Source organism: Stomoxys calcitrans, chromosome 1, assembly GCF_963082655.1.
Source record: "Stomoxys calcitrans chromosome 1, idStoCalc2.1, whole genome shotgun sequence".
In the NCBI taxonomy this organism is placed as follows: Eukaryota; Metazoa; Arthropoda; class Insecta; order Diptera; family Muscidae; genus Stomoxys; species Stomoxys calcitrans.
In genome coordinates this window covers 259,362,767-259,374,561 of record NC_081552.1, presented here as the reverse complement: position 1 = coordinate 259,374,561, position 11,795 = coordinate 259,362,767, and the positions used below count along the sequence as shown (strand labels likewise).

Here is an 11,795-nt window from a genome sequence, read left to right as displayed (position 1 = left end):
AAAAATTGAAGAAGGACGTCGAAGAGCCTAACCAAACTCACTGTGTCAAATTTCAGCGACATCGGACAATAAATGCGTATTTTATCGCCCCAACACCTAAAACCTAAATATCGGTCTATATGGCAGCTATATCCAAATCTGGACCGATCTGTGCGATATTGCAGAAGTATGTCAAGGGGCTTAACTAAATTCACTGTTCCAAATTTCGGCGACATCAGACAATAATCGAGCATTTTATGGGCCCAAAACCATAAATCAAGAAATCGGTCTATATGGCAGCTATATCTAAATCTGAACCGATCTGGACCAAATTGAAAAAATATATCAAGGGCCTAACACAACTCACTGTCCCGAATTTCATCAAAATCGGTTAATAAATATGGCTTTTGTGGGCTTAAGACCCTAAATCTGAGGATCGGTCTATATGGCAGCTATATCCAAATCTGGACCGATCTGAGCCAAATTGACGAAGGATGTCGAAGGGCCTAACACAACTCACTGCCCCAAATTTCAACAAAATCGGATAATAAATGTGGCTTTTATGGGCTTAAGACCCTAAATCTGAGGATCGGTCTATATGGGGGCTATATCAAGATATAGTCCGATATAGCCCATCTTCGAACTCAACTTGCTTATGAACAAAAAAAGAATCTCTGCAAAATTTCAGCTCAATATCTCTATTTTTAAAGACTGTAGCGTGATTTCAACAGACAAACGGACGGACGTGTCTAGATCGTCTTAGATTTTTACGCTGATCAAGAATATATATACTTTATAGGGTCGGAAATGGATATTTCGATGTGTTGCAAACGGAATGACAAAATGAATATACCCCCATCCTTCAGTGGTAGGTATAAAAATAAAGCTTTTATGGGCTTCAGACCCTTTATCGGCAGATCGGTCTATATGGCAGCTATATTAATATAGTCTGATCAAGCTAGCCGCTTGAAATTTTGCACGAATACTTCTTATTGGTGTAGGTTTGGTTGATAATGTAAATGGGCCATATAGGTCCATGTTCCGATATAGCTGCCCTATAACCCGATCTGAGGTCTTGATGTCTTCAGCCTTTTATGGACCCAAAACTTTAAATCGAGAAATCGGTCTATATGACATATCCAAATCTGGACCGATCTGGGCCAAATTGAAGAAGGATGTCGAAGGGCCTAACACAACTAACGGTCCCTAATTTCAGCTAAATTGGATAATAAATATGGCTTTTATTGGCCTAGGACCCTAAATCGGAGGATCGGTCTATATGGCAGCTATATCCAAATCTGAATCGATCTGAGCCAAATTAACGAAGGATGTTGAGGATCCTAACAGAACTCACTGTCCCAAATTTCAGCAAAGTCGGATAATAAATGTGGCTTTTATGGGCCTAAGACCCTAAATCGGCGGATCGGTCTATATGGGGGCTATATCAAGATAAAGTCCGATATTGCCCATCCTCGAACTTAATCTGCTTATGGATAAAAAAAGAACATGTGCAAAGTTTCAGCTCAATATGTCAATTTTTGAAGACTGTAGCGTGATTTCAACAGACAGACGGACGGACATGTCTAGATCGTCTTAGATTTTTACGCTGATCAAGAATATATACACTTTATAGGGTGGGAAATGGATATTTCGATGTGTTGCAAACAGAATGACAAAATGAATATACCCCCATCCTTCGGTGGTGGGTATAATAATTGAAATACAAACTCCGTTAATTAGGGTACATTTTTAGCGGAAGCCATAGTGAGGGGTACCCAAGATTCGGCCCTGCCGAACTTACCACGCTTTTAATTGTTTACAAATAAGTTGGGCTGTTAACATTTTAGTGTCTAATATCGAACAAGTATTTGCGGAATCAGTTCATTTGTACAATAAATCTGATTTGACTTCTTGAGCATTTTCAATCTGGAATTTTATGTACGTCCCTCCTGCTGTCTGTCTGTGGAAACAATCAAATTGTTCTTTTTTTGGGGTAGTCAATGATAAGTTCACACCACTGTGCCTTCAGTTGTGATGATAGAGGCAGTGGGGGCTTGTCTGAAAATACTATCTGCAAGTGTTCAAAGCTAAACTTTAAACACTTTTTCTTAACATCACCAAAGTTTACGCAAAATCTTTGTTCATAATATTTCAGATTAGTGGTTTTATTGATTTCATACACACCATACACATTCACTAGAAATCCAATTAAAAGAGATTACATGTCAAATGCCTAAGAATTAATGAACCTTTGGAAGATGCGGCGATAACATAGGCCATTCAGAAATTTTGTGAATCAAAACCATGAGTTTAAGAGATATTGAACTCTTATCAGGAAATTGCTTCGCATATTCCCACAGAAGATGCTACACATTTCCTTTGAATAGGTCTTTTGAAAAACGTGATGCTGTTTCCTCAGTATCAACACCACCAACTGATCAAGTAGTCATAGTCTCCAAGACTTTTATTTTTTTTTTTAAAAAACCCACAAAAAATGTTCCTTAATTCGGTGGTGTTCCAAACTCTAATCTCTTAGTAAAAGTTAAAAATAGATTTGCTATGAAAACTTAAACTCGTGCAAGTCCTGTTTATAGTTTGTAATAGGAAAACAACTGCGCTTCTTATCAATCTTTAGTTTTTGATGCAATATTGCTGTAAACACACAACTAATCAATAAAACGTAATAGCAGTCGATCAATGAAAAAACTGGAATAAACATCGAGATTCATCAAATATAACACATTATCTGAACATGAATTGAGACAGTTTTCGCCAAGTATTCTGCTGGAAAGGACGCATTTTTCTAAAAGTGGTTTTTGCATTCATTACAAGAAAGTGTTGCTGCAGTGAATATTTGTGCGATTACTTAACCTTTAAAGGATTTTCAGAGAAAAGGACACGTTAATAATTTCAAATCCTGTTCTGAAAATATTTCACCAAAAATGGATTCTCCCTCAACTTCAAGTGGTAAGTCGCAAGTCGTTGGTGACTTTGATTGGCTGCATTACTAAACGATGTTCTTTAATTGAAGTCGCTCCTTGCTCCCAAAACAAATGTGGAACCAGTGAATGTTGCAAGAATCGCATGGTATTTCCCGAGAAACAATACAAGGAAGTGCAACCCAAAGGCAATGAAGTCACTGGAATGACTTGCGAATGTGGTGTCTTTGGTGCTATTGCTTGTGGAGAGTGGCCTTCTCAGGTGAGTTTTGTATAATAAAATGACATTTATGGAAAAAAATTGAGTGAAATGTGCAAAAGTGTCAAAATATTAAGATCTGAAACAAAGTGCAAATATCGTATTTATGTCCTTAGAGGCATGAAATTTAAAAAAAAAATAGTTTAAATAGTGTTTGAATGTTAACAACAACAATAATTAGGATCCCATTCTGAAATCCATCACTTAAAAAATTTCATTGCATAACGACAAAAGAATTTCAAAATAAAATGGAATAAACAAACGTCAAAAAAGGACGAAAAGTTTTTTGATGAAATTAACAGAAATAAAAACAAAATCAAACAAGTATTGAATTCATTAGAAAACAACACCTTCAGTATTAGATTTTCAAAGTTTTATATACCCTACCCCATGAATGGTGCATTTCAAGTATTTTTCGACAACTGAAAAAATCATAAGTGGAGGGGCTGAAATGAAATATGTGGATAAGAACTGCTCTCTAAATACACTCTAGAATTGAAGATGGAGGATCGATTTATATGGAAGGCATATCAGCTTATGGACTGAAATTATACTACACAGAAAAAAAAAGCTGGTAGAAAAAAAAACCAACTACCAAATTTGTATGTGAAACTTTAAAAACTCAACGATTTTTATCATTGACATTATTTGTTGTTAACTAAGTCTCTACAAGGGACTTGACAGACAACATTATAGAAATTATGTTGACTTTCAATAAATTTTTTAGTTGATGTAGTTGTTAAAATAGGTGCACTACCGTGTAGAGCACAAAATTCTCATGTCATTCATGACTTGCAAACCAAGGTTCGAGTCCCCCGGTTGGCCAATAAAAAATTTATACTTTGGTCGTTGAGATTCAAAATAAATTGTTGCAGGAAAATTAACAACTTTCGTAGTCGCTTTTTCGACCAAAGTTGTTGATTTTCAAATTATTTTGATCCGTGTAGGTTATGAGCCATATTAGGTTAAAGACCATGCATGACTAGGATTTCGAAAGCGGATTGTAATCTTTAAGCGTTTAAAAAGTCCAATGGGGCAATTGGTTTATATGGGACATATACAAAGTCGTTAACTGATTCAGAACATACTTGACATGGATGTTGAAATTCAAAACAAAGCACCATAAGCATAATTACAGATATTCGAATCTTAAGCGGAAGATTTATTTAGGAAAATTTTTCTAGTCCTGAACCTATTTGGACAATACTTGGCATGATTGATGGATTCAAAATAGTATATTATTTAGTAATTGCAGCCAAATCGGAGATCGGTTGTATGACAGCTTTATCTAATTATAGTCCGATTGGATATAGCTAGCATATAGACCGATCTCTCGATTTAGGGTCTTAGGCCCATAAAAGCAACTTATATTATCCGATTTTGATGAAATTTGGGACAGTGGGTTGTCTTAAGCCCCTCGACATCTTTTGTTAATTTGGCCCAGACCGGTTCAGATTTGGATATAGCTGCCATATAGACCGATCCTCCGATTTGGGGTCTTAGGCCCATAAAAGCTACATTTATTATCCGATTTTGCTGAAATTGAAGAGACTGGGTTGTGTTAAGCCCTTCGACATCCTTGTTTGATTTGGCCCAGATCGGTTAAGATTTGGATATGGCTGCCATATAGACTGATCCGCCGATTTAGGGTCTTAGGCTCATAACAGCCATATTTATTATCCGATTTTGCTGAAATTTGCGACAGTGAGTTGTGTAAGGCCCTTCGACATGCTTCGTGAATTTGGCCCAGATCGGTCCAGATTTGGTTATAGCTGGCATATAGACCGATTTCTCGATTTAGGGTCTTAGACCCATAAAAGCCACATTTATTATCCGAATTTGCTGAAATTTGCTCAGATCGGTCCAGATTTCGATATAGCTGCCATATAGGCTGATCCGCCGATTTAGGGTCTTAGGCCCATAAAAGCCACATTTATTATCCGATTTTGCCGAAACTTGGGACAGTGAGTTGTCTTAGGCCCTTGGACATCCTTCGTTAATTTGGCCCAGATCGGTACACATTTGGTAATAGCTGCCATATAGACCGATTTCTCGGTTTTAGGCTTTGGGGCCATAAAAGGCGCATTTATTATCCGAATTTGCTGCAATTTGGGGCAGTGAGTTGTGTTAGGCCCTTCGACATCCTTTGTCGATTTAACTCAGATCGGTCCAGATTTAGATATAGCTGCCATATAGACCGATCCTCCGATAAAGGGTCTTAGGCCAATAAAAGCCACATTTATTATCCGATTTTGATGAAATTTGGGGCAGTGAGTTTCTTAGGCCCTTCGACATCCTTCGTTAATTTGGCCCAGATCGGTTCAGATTTGGTAATAGCTGCCATATAGACCGATTCTTCGCTTTAGGGTCTAAGGCCCCTAAAAGCCACATTTATTATAGGATTTTGCTGAAATTTAGGACAGTGAGTTGTGTTAGGCCCCTCGACATCTTTCTTCAATTTGGCCCTGATTGTTTCATATTTGGATATAGCTGCCATATAGACCGATATCTCGATTTAAAGTCTTGGCCCCATAAAAGGCGCATTTATAATCCGATTTCACTGAAATTGGACACAGTGATTTTTGTTAGGCTTTTCGACATCCATGTCGTATATGGTTCAGATCGGTTTATTTTAAGATATAGCTACTGTACTTATTAATATTTTGTCCAAATTGGAACGTTTCGTTTCGGTATAACTGCTATGGGACATAAGGTATGTATGTAATTTTCACCGGATTTTGATGAAAGGTGGTTTACATATATAACCGAGGTGGTGGGTATCGTAAGTTCGGCCCGGCCGAATTTAACGCTTTTTTACTTGTTTCTTTTCCTAGAGACAAGGATTGCTTTAATATGTTACAATTGGCCCGATTATGAATAATATGCCTAAAAATAGATAAGTTTAGGTTGAAAAGAGGGTGCAGTTATTAATCCGCTTCATACCACTACGGATATACACCTAAGCCAGTAATCGGCTTGTTGTGCGATAGAGCGAAAGTTAGGAATTCCGTGCTACTTACAAATTCCCTATTTGTTTTCCATGCCACTCCCCTATGTTGGCTCATGTGTGGTATAGTGTCCCCACCTAAGTGCCGGTAACTGTAAGACGCGAAAGCCGGGCAATGACAAAGGAAATGCTCCAAAGTCTCATCATCTTCCCCCCATGCCCCACACATGCTATCACTTGTCGCACCGATTTTACTTAAGTGAGCTCGTAGTCCTATGTGTCCCGTCATGATACCAATAGCTATACTGACCTCCTTCTTACTTCTTTTCAGTAATAGCCTCGTCTTCTCACGATCGGGATCACCCCATATGATTTTCACTGTCCTACCGACGTTTTCGCTGTTCCTCAGGGTTGCATGCGCATTCGTCGCCCAAGCCCTTAACGCGGACTGCGTCGATCAGAAAGGCTTCGGTCGATGGACGGCATTCCTCTGCCGTCTACGAATTCCTTTTTAGCAGCCTTAACCTGTTCCACAATTGTATCTGTGTAGTAGTGCGACATGAATTATGCATTCAAAACAATTTTTGTAATTTTTTGTAAAAATCTCAGACAAAGTGTACAATGATCTTTGCCAAATAATATGAAAAAAAAAAAAACAAAACGCCATTAAAATTGTTTATGTAATAATTAAAATAAAAATATAACAACAATCGTATGATGCACCTACTGGCCGTCGTCATCAGAAGGGGTCGAAGAGGCTCGCACAAGATCGTCTTCCCTGTGGGTCTTATCTCGAAGGAAAAATTTCAACTGTTGTCAATTTGTTTTAATGCAATGGCACACAAACATACACACAGAGAGTCATTGTTGTTATTGACGTTTACATGTCAACAAATATGGTAGCAAAAAAAAAAAACGCGACATTGACCATTAAAATCGTCGTTTGATGATAAGAATTGCAATTTGAACAAATTATTGCTGTTCCATAATCGCTGATTTAATAACTCATATTTATGTTGTTGTTGTTTTTTTGTTGTTGTTGTTATTTCCACAGATTGATATCGCCCAAGTGGTTTGTTTGGGTTTGGTAGCATTGCAGCATCGCGGTCAAGAGTCAGCCGGCATAGTGACAAGTGATGGCACTTCATCGAAAAAAATGAATGTCCACAAGGGGATGGGCATGATTAACAACCTCTTCAATGATGATGCCATGAAGACTTTGAAGGGAAATTTGGGCATAGGTCACACACGCTACTCCACATCGGCTGCCTCCGAAATGGTCAATTGCCAGCCATTTGTGGTGCATACCTCGCATGGTGCCTTGGCCATAGCCCACAATGGTGAATTGGTCAATTGCGAGCAGCTCCGCAGAGAGGTGAGTCATTTCAAGGTCGAAAAATGGTAGTAGAATTTTCAATTTGTTTCTCCTTCTAGGTCTTGGAACGTGGTGTAGGGCTATCCACCCACAGTGACAGTGAATTGATTGCCCAATCGCTTTGCTGTGCCCCTGACGATATCTCCGAACACGATGGCCCCAATTGGCCTGCTCGCATTCGCCACTTCATGACATTGGCCCCCTTGTCCTACTCCTTGGTGGTCATGCACAAGGACAAAATCTATGCTGTGCGTGACTCCTATGGCAATCGTCCTTTGTGCATTGGCAAAATTGTGCCCATTAGCTTGGGCGCTGGCAAACCCGAAGATGCCCAAGCCGAAGGTTGGGTGGTGTCTAGTGAAAGTTGCGGTTTTCTATCGATTGGTGCCCGCTATGTGCGTGAGGTGGAACCTGGCGAGATTGTGGAACTCACACGCAATGGCTTCCGTACTGTGGACATTGTAGAGCGTCCCGACTACAAGCGCATGTCATTTTGCATTTTCGAGTATGTTTATTTTGCCCGTGCCGATTCCATATTCGAGGGTCAAATGGTTTACTCGGCGAGATTACAGTGTGGCCGCGAATTGGCCAAGGAGTCGCCGGTGGATGCTGATATTGTGAGTTCGGTGCCGGAATCGGGCACAGCAGCGGCACATGGTTATGCAAGACAGGTAAGAGGGGGGCGAGAAAAAAATTTTTCTTTACAAAAAACCTGGTCATTCTGGCTAAATGAAGTCTGTCCACCCGTCCGTCTGTTAATTGTAATCATACCAAAGCTTTTGAAAAGGAAGACATTGTTCCGAAATTTTTTTCAGATTCTTTTTCTGTCCATACAAGGGACATATCTAGGGTGTACATTTATATGTATTTTTGGATCATTCGATTAAATGTTAATTTCAAAATCCAGGTGCAACGATTAAACGAAAGACGCTATCAATTAATCGCAAATATATATTTTGGGATATTTTTGGAGATATTATCCTTCAAATGCTACTCACCTCTGAATGCCGATTTGAACTGTAAACAAGCAAGAGCTTCCTAAGTTCGGCCGGGCCGAATCTTATATACCCTTCACCAAGGGGCTTAATTTAACTCACTGTCCCAAATTTCGGCGACATAGGATAATAATTGCGCCTTTTACGGGCCCAAAGCTTTAAATCGAGAGATCGGTCTATATGGCAGCTATATGCAAATCTGGACCGATCTGGGCCAAATTGAAGAATGAAGTCGAAGTGCCTAACACAACTCACTGTCCTAAATTTCGGCGATATCCGACAATAAATACGCTTTTTATGGGCCCAAAGCCTTAAATCGAGAGATCGGTCTATATGGCAGCTATATCGAAATCTGAACCGATCTGAACCAAATTGAAGAAGGATGTCGAAAGGCTCAACACAATTCACTATATAAAATTTTGGCAAAATCGGACAATAAATGCGCTTTTTATGGGCCCAAAGCCTTAAATCGAGAGATCGGTCTATATGGCAGCTATATCGAAATCTGAACCGATCTGAACCAAATTGAAGAAGCATGTCGAAGGGCTCAACACAACTCACTGTCTTCAATTTTGGCAAAATCGGACAATAAATGCGCCTTTTATGGGCCCAAAACCTTAAATCGAGGGATCGTTCTATATGGCAGCTATATCCAAATCTGAACCGATTTGGGCCAAATTAAAGAGGAATGTTGAAGGACATAAAACAACTCACTGTTCCAAATTTCAGCAAAATCGGATAATAAATGTCGCTTTCATGGGCCTAAGACCCTAAGTCGGCGGATCGATCTATTGGGTTGCCCAAAAAGTAATTGCGGATTTTTCATATAGTCGGCGTTGACAAATTTTTTCACAGCTTGTAACTCTGTAATTGCATTCTTTCTTCTGTCAGTTATCAGCTGTTACTTTTAGCTTGCTTTAGAAAAAAAGTATATTTGATTAAAGTTCATTCTAAGTTTTATTAAAAATGCATTTACTTTCTTTTAAAAAATACGCAATTACTTTTTGGGCAACCCAATATATGGCAGCTATATCCAGATCTGGACCGATGTGAGCCAAATTGTGGATGGTTGTTGAGGGGGCTAATATAACTCACTGTCCCGAATATCAGCAAAATCGGATAATAAATGTGGCTTTTATGGGCCTAATACCCAAAATCGGCGGATCGGTCTATATGGGGGCTATATCAAGGTATAGTCCGATATAGCCCATCTTCGAACTTAACCTGCTTATGGACAAAAAAAAAGAATCTGTGCAAAATTTCAGCTCAATATCTCTATTTTTAAAGACTGTAGCGTGATTTCAACAGACAGACGGACGGACATGTCTAGATCGTCTTAGATTTCTACGCTGATCAAGAATATATATTCTTTATAGGGTCGGGAATGGATATTTCGATGTGTTGCTAAGGGAATGACAAAATGAATACACCCCCATCCTTCGGTGGTGGTTATAAAAATCACCTTACATTTGCTCCATATTCTACACTCAAGTACTTTTCGTAAGAGTCCCGCCATACATATCCATTGTGGGGTGGGGCATCCCCCTGGAGTTTGACTTTATATAAGTTTCGTATTCTACTCCCAAGTACCTTTCGTTTGATTCCCATTTTGTCCCGGTCGGCCTGCATGTCCGTTTGGGGATGGTTTTTGGGGTGGGCGGCCCCCCTGGGACTTGGCCCAAAATTTTTATATAAGGTCCGTATTCTACTTTCAATTACCTTTCATGTGATACCCATATTGTTCCAATTGGTACAAATTTAATTTTTTTCGGGGGTCACTTGGGGTCAAGTTGTTATACGATATTCGTACTCTACTTTTAAATACCTTTCATTTGATGCCCATATTGGCCCAATCGGTAAACATGCCCGCTTGAGTTGGTTTTGGGGTAGGGCATCCCCCTCGGGTTCAATGGGTGAAAAACCTTATTTAGCTCTTTTTATTTAATTTTTTGCTAAACCATAACATCTTCCTAATGAAACCATAATCCTCTCATTTCAGTCTAATTTACCCTTTGCTGAAGTCCTCTGCAAAAATCGTTATGTCGGCCGTACTTTCATTCAACCTTCCACACGCTTGCGTAAATTGGGTGTGGCCAAGAAATTCGGTGCTTTGTCCGAGAACGTATCGGGCAAGAGGATTGTATTGATCGATGATTCGATAGTGCGTGGTAATACCATAGGACCTATTATTAAACTGCTGAAAGATGCCGGAGCCACTGAAGTGCACATTCGCATTGCTAGTCCTCCATTGCATTTCCCCTGCTATATGGGGCATCAATATTCCCACAAGAGAAGAATTGATAGCCAAATAAATTGAATCCTTCCCAATTGGCGGACTATGTGGGTAAGTAGAGAACATCCTTCAAACTCTGAATTTTATAACTTAACCCCTATTCCACCTAACAGGAGCCGATAGTTTGTCCTACTTAAGTGTCGAGGGTCTGGTCAAGGCTGTCCAGCACAACAAAACCCAACAGAATCCCATAAAGGCCGGCTACTGCACTGCTTGTCTGACTGGTGAATATCCTGGTGGCCTACCAGAGGAACTGAGCTGGTAGCTGCCCCCCACTTCCGCTGGTCCTTAGTAGATTAAGTTTGTTGCCATTAAGTCTTAATTTAATTTCTGCAGACGATTTATGTCTTTCCCACTTCATCAATGACACTTCCACAAATGCGTACGAGTGTCAACACTTATGGGCACCCCTGCCTCTATCTTAGAGACAGACAAACACACATTCGGAAATGTCCTTTTCCTTCATTCCACCTACTGTTCCCAATGAAAATAAACCAAATTATTATGCATAATAAAAATTTAATCTTTTTTAAAACATTCAAATAATGAAATGTTTACATATCTTACAAGGAGGCTATTAAGCCTAATTTTGACTTCATATCCTCTGTGACGTCTTTGTCGTCTTTGCTTGTGACAAAGGAAACAGTTCAAATTTACTTGGGACACCATTAGCATCACCTCATCGAGTTTAACCACCAAGTGTCATCATCAGTATGCCATAGAGCAGTATATCCTGGATGAGTTCCTTGTGTGCTCCTCCTGCCAGTTTCCTTTAGAGTTTTTTTCGGTGTCACTTTAAATGCAAATTTCATCTTTTTGCAAAAGTCGTCATGTGGCATAATTATCCTGTCACATGATTATAATTTTTTTTGTTATTACGAGTGTATGAATGTGTGTAAATATAAACAGGATAACGGCGGTGGTATGATAATTTTGGTAAATAAGGAAAGGTAAGGTAAGGTAAGGTTAGGGTAAGGTTAAAGTAAGGTAAGGTAAGGTAAGGTAAGG

The 11,795-nt window shown here is 39.4% G+C and overlaps 1 protein-coding gene across 1 annotated transcript; it reads left to right on the top strand.

The window, feature by feature from the left end:
* The first annotated feature begins 2,720 nt into the window (after nucleotides 1-2,720).
* On the top strand, nucleotides 2,721-11,305 carry LOC106095147 (amidophosphoribosyltransferase). The gene is given in 8 exon segments (XM_013262392.2): nucleotides 2,721-2,946; nucleotides 3,011-3,180; nucleotides 7,179-7,499; nucleotides 7,559-8,170; nucleotides 10,494-10,763; nucleotides 10,765-10,800; nucleotides 10,802-10,838; nucleotides 10,901-11,305. Coding segments are annotated over 8 exon segments (1,623 nt in total). The 5' UTR covers nucleotides 2,721-2,921; the 3' UTR covers nucleotides 11,053-11,305.
* The last annotated feature ends 490 nt before the right edge of the window (nucleotides 11,306-11,795 follow it).